The sequence below is a fragment of the Pollicipes pollicipes genome, unplaced genomic scaffold (assembly GCF_011947565.3).
Source record: "Pollicipes pollicipes isolate AB1234 unplaced genomic scaffold, Ppol_2.1 Scaffold_3447;HRSCAF=4054_pilon_pilon_pilon, whole genome shotgun sequence".
In the NCBI taxonomy this organism is placed as follows: domain Eukaryota; kingdom Metazoa; phylum Arthropoda; class Thecostraca; order Pollicipedomorpha; family Pollicipedidae; genus Pollicipes; species Pollicipes pollicipes.
The window spans coordinates 1,998,687-2,002,142 of record NW_023596297.1 but is presented as its reverse complement, the minus strand read 5'-3'; the positions used below and the strand labels follow the sequence as shown (position 1 = coordinate 2,002,142).

The window sequence follows — 3,456 nt, the reverse complement described above, 5'->3', positions numbered from 1 at the left end:
CCGGCCAAGTGGCGCTTTTACTGAGCACGCGGCCGCCCGCTGGCCGCCCGTGTCGCGCCCCGCTCCCTCGTCCTGCCGCGGCCCGCGCGCGGACGCCACCGCCTCACCCCACCCGGCACGCATTCTTTTCGCGCGGCGGAATGCCGCCGCTGGCCGGGCGCGTAAGCCACGCGGCGACCGCCGCCGGTCAGCGGGCGGCGGCGGCGGCGGCGGCGGCGGCGGCGGCGGCGGCGGCGGCGGCGGCGGCGGCGGCGGCGGCGGCGGCGGCAGCAGCGGCAGCGGCGTTCGCCGGCGCCGACAGCGGGGCAGCGCGCGCCGCGCGGCGAATGGCGGCGGCGCCGATGGCCGCTGCGATGGCCGGCGGCAGACCGCGGGGCGGGCCCGCCCGCGTAATCACAGGCTTCCTCGCAGCGCTCAATTATCACAAAATGAGGAGGGTGGGACAAAATGGTCTGGCCGGGCGGCAGCGCCGGCACGGCCGGAATGCGACGACACCCGGCAGCCGCGGCGTCGTCGCCCCGGCCGTGCTGCGGCGGCGGCGTTAAAGCACTCGGCCCCACACAGCGCCCGGCACGCGGTCCACGCCGGCGGACGGACGCCCGATGAAATAACAACAATGACTGGCGGCACGGCGCGCACTAGCTGGCGTATGTCCGTTCGCACCGCTCGATCACCTCGTGCACATTGTCTATGCGTCGCTTCAGTATTTTGATGCTCTTCTCGGGCAGCGTGGGCAGGAAGTCCACGAGCTCGGGGTGCGTCTCGCGGAAGGTGCGGCGCAGCGTGGTCCCCACGTCGCCCGCCTCGCGCAGCTGGCGAATGCGCCGCACCGTAGCGCGCCGGAACACGCACGTGGCGTCCAGCATGGTACGATGGTACGGCTCGTACTTCTCCAGCAGCCGGTAGCCGTGCAGCAGGCCCGACTCGTTGTCGAGGAAGAGCAGCAGCCCGGAGGCGGTGTCGCGTACCAGGTTGTGCGCTGGCGCCTCCATCATGGACGGGTTCCACTGCATGTTGTAGAGGTTGTTGACGACGCGGTCGAGGTTGGCGGTGAGATAGTCGAACACGATGAGGTCCGACCACTGCGCCAGCTCGACGAGCGTGTCGCGGTGCTGCTCCAGCTCCAGGCCGCGCAGCGACAGGTCCACCGGGTGCAGGCGCCGCTCGGGCCCGCGGAATGGCTCGGGGATGAATGCGGGCGCCAGCTGCTCGCGGAACTGCGTCAGCACCACCGGTCGGTCCTCGGCCCACTGGGCCAGGCTGAGCTGCGCACGCACCGCCGACCACTGCCACTCGCCCGGCCGGACCAGCATCAGCGAGGTGGGCGGCAGGTTGCCGATGCCCAGCTCACGGCTCAGCAGGAAGCTGAAAATCTCACCCTGGATCTGGTCGAAGTTCTGCCGGTAGCGGCAGCACGACTGCGTGCCGTTCTCGAACGTCAGCAGCCGGTTCTGCATGCGGCCGCAGCCCTCCTCCACCTTGATGAGCGCCGAGTGCCGGCAGAACGAGCGCCACGCCTCGACGGCCGCGTCGTCGACGCCGGCCGGCAGCGACGCCTCCACCGCCTCACTCCAGAAGATGCCGTCCGTCAGCGGCTGCGAGGCGTTGCGCGACGGCGCCGGCAGCGGCGTCTCCACGCGCGTCGGCTCCTCCGACGGCGGCGGGGTGCGCGCCGTGCCTGAGGCCGCGCCCGGCGCCCGCGGGCTGACCGTGGCCGCCAGGTGCACCTCCTCCATCGGCGGCATGACGGACGGCGGCGGGCGTGGCGCGGCCAGCGGCGGCCGTCGCGACAGCGCCTCCAGCAGGCCGGCCGGCTCCGGCGGCCGCGGTGTCGGCGTCGGCGTCGGTGTCGGCGCCGCCGCCGGCTCGGGCGTCGCGTACAGCGGCGGCAGCACGTACAGCGGGATCAGCACGCCGATCACCGTGCCCAGCACGAACGCGACGCCGGCCGTGATGACGCACAGCGCCTGCGCCGTGCGCGACGGCGCCACGCGCACTCCGAACAGCTCCACCTTGTGCATAGCGGCCGGCTCACGCGGTCATGGGCGCGGCGCGGCGCTACCGGCGCCCGTGCGGCTGGCTCGGCGGACCCGGCGCGACTGAAGCGGCGGCGCGGCGGTCGCGGCGGCCGGCGGGGGGCTGGCGCCGGCGGCGCGGGGCGGAGCCTGGCCGCGCGTGCACCTGCGAAAACGTCACGACGCTCAATCAGCGGAGGAGGGCCATGTGAATTACCGGCGGCGGCCGGCGTCCGATTGGTGGCTAATTGAATGCGTCACTGTGACGTCACTGCGGGACAGGTGACGCCGGGTCGGCGCCATCCACAGACGCAAGCCGGATAGGCGGACGAGAGGTAGCGGGCGACAAACGGCGACATTTGGCAAGCAGGTCTCGGCAGTCCAGACATGTCGGCTCGCGAAATAAGGGAGCGGTGGCCATCGTTGTGGGTGACAATACGGGTTCAGTGGCAGGACCTGCATGTAATCTTGGAGTAGCGGTCGTGAGGAACAGTGTTAGTTCATTCAAATGCGGGGGCACAGCGACCGTTGCCGACCAGAACGCGTCAGTGAAAAATTGGGTATTGGTCACGCAGCAGAAGGGTCTGATTGAGGAACGGTGCGTGGGGTGGGATAGGGGGGGGGGGGGGGAGGGCAACGAGTAGTGCTGGATAGCCTGAGGACGGCGGAAAGGATAGGTGCAGGGTTCACTGAATCAGTCCCAGGGGAAGTCGAATAGGCGGACACGATGACAACAACAGCAGGCCTAAGGGACGTGTGAAGGATGGAAGTCATGGGTCAGACCGCGAGACACTGAAAGGAACTGACACTGTGACGACACCGGGCTAGACTGAGAGACTACAGACACGCGGACAGCGGACAACACCCAGCGACGGTGCACGACGCGCTCAAGGCCGACGCGTCACATGGTGCAGCGCGGGCCGACTGTCCAGCCTGCCACCTCCACAGGCGTGACGGCGCGGCGACACCGGCGACAGCCACAGCGGCCTGTTGTCACCGGCCAACACCCAGACGCGTCCCCTCTCTCGCCGTGTTTGGCGGCGGGAGCTAGGTGAGGCTGAGGCATGTTTGTGGGACCTTGGTCAGCGGGCCGGGACGAGGAGCCACGCTGAACGGAAGCGGGCTTGCCGGAGTACGGCCGAGCTGGAGTAAATGAGAACGGAGGCGGGCTCGCGAGAGTACGGCCGGGCTGGAGCAAATGAGGACGGAAGCTTGCTCGCCGGAGTACACCCGGTCTGGAGTAAATGAGAACGGAAGCAGGTTCGTGGGAATGTGGTCGGGCTTGAGTAAATGAGAACTGATGCGGGCCCGCGGGAGTACGGCCGGGCTGAAATACATAAGTGAAGTTGTTCAGCAAGTTTGGTCGGCCGTCAAGTCTACATTTCATTTCACTTGCCCACATTGGTGATAACAAACTTCATTTGCCTGCGATCGCAAGAAA

The 3,456-nt window shown here is 69.0% G+C and overlaps 1 protein-coding gene across 1 annotated transcript; it reads right to left on the bottom strand.

The window, feature by feature from the left end:
- Nucleotides 1-338: 338 nt before the first annotated feature.
- LOC119091936 (extracellular serine/threonine protein kinase four-jointed-like) lies at nt 339-1,644 on the bottom strand. Its single transcript, XM_037214865.1, has one exon. It carries the CDS (start codon nt 1,455-1,457, stop codon nt 639-641), a length of 819 nt encoding a protein of 272 aa, XP_037070760.1. The 5' UTR covers nt 1,458-1,644; the 3' UTR covers nt 339-638.
- Between the last annotated feature and the right edge of the window lie 1,812 nt (nt 1,645-3,456).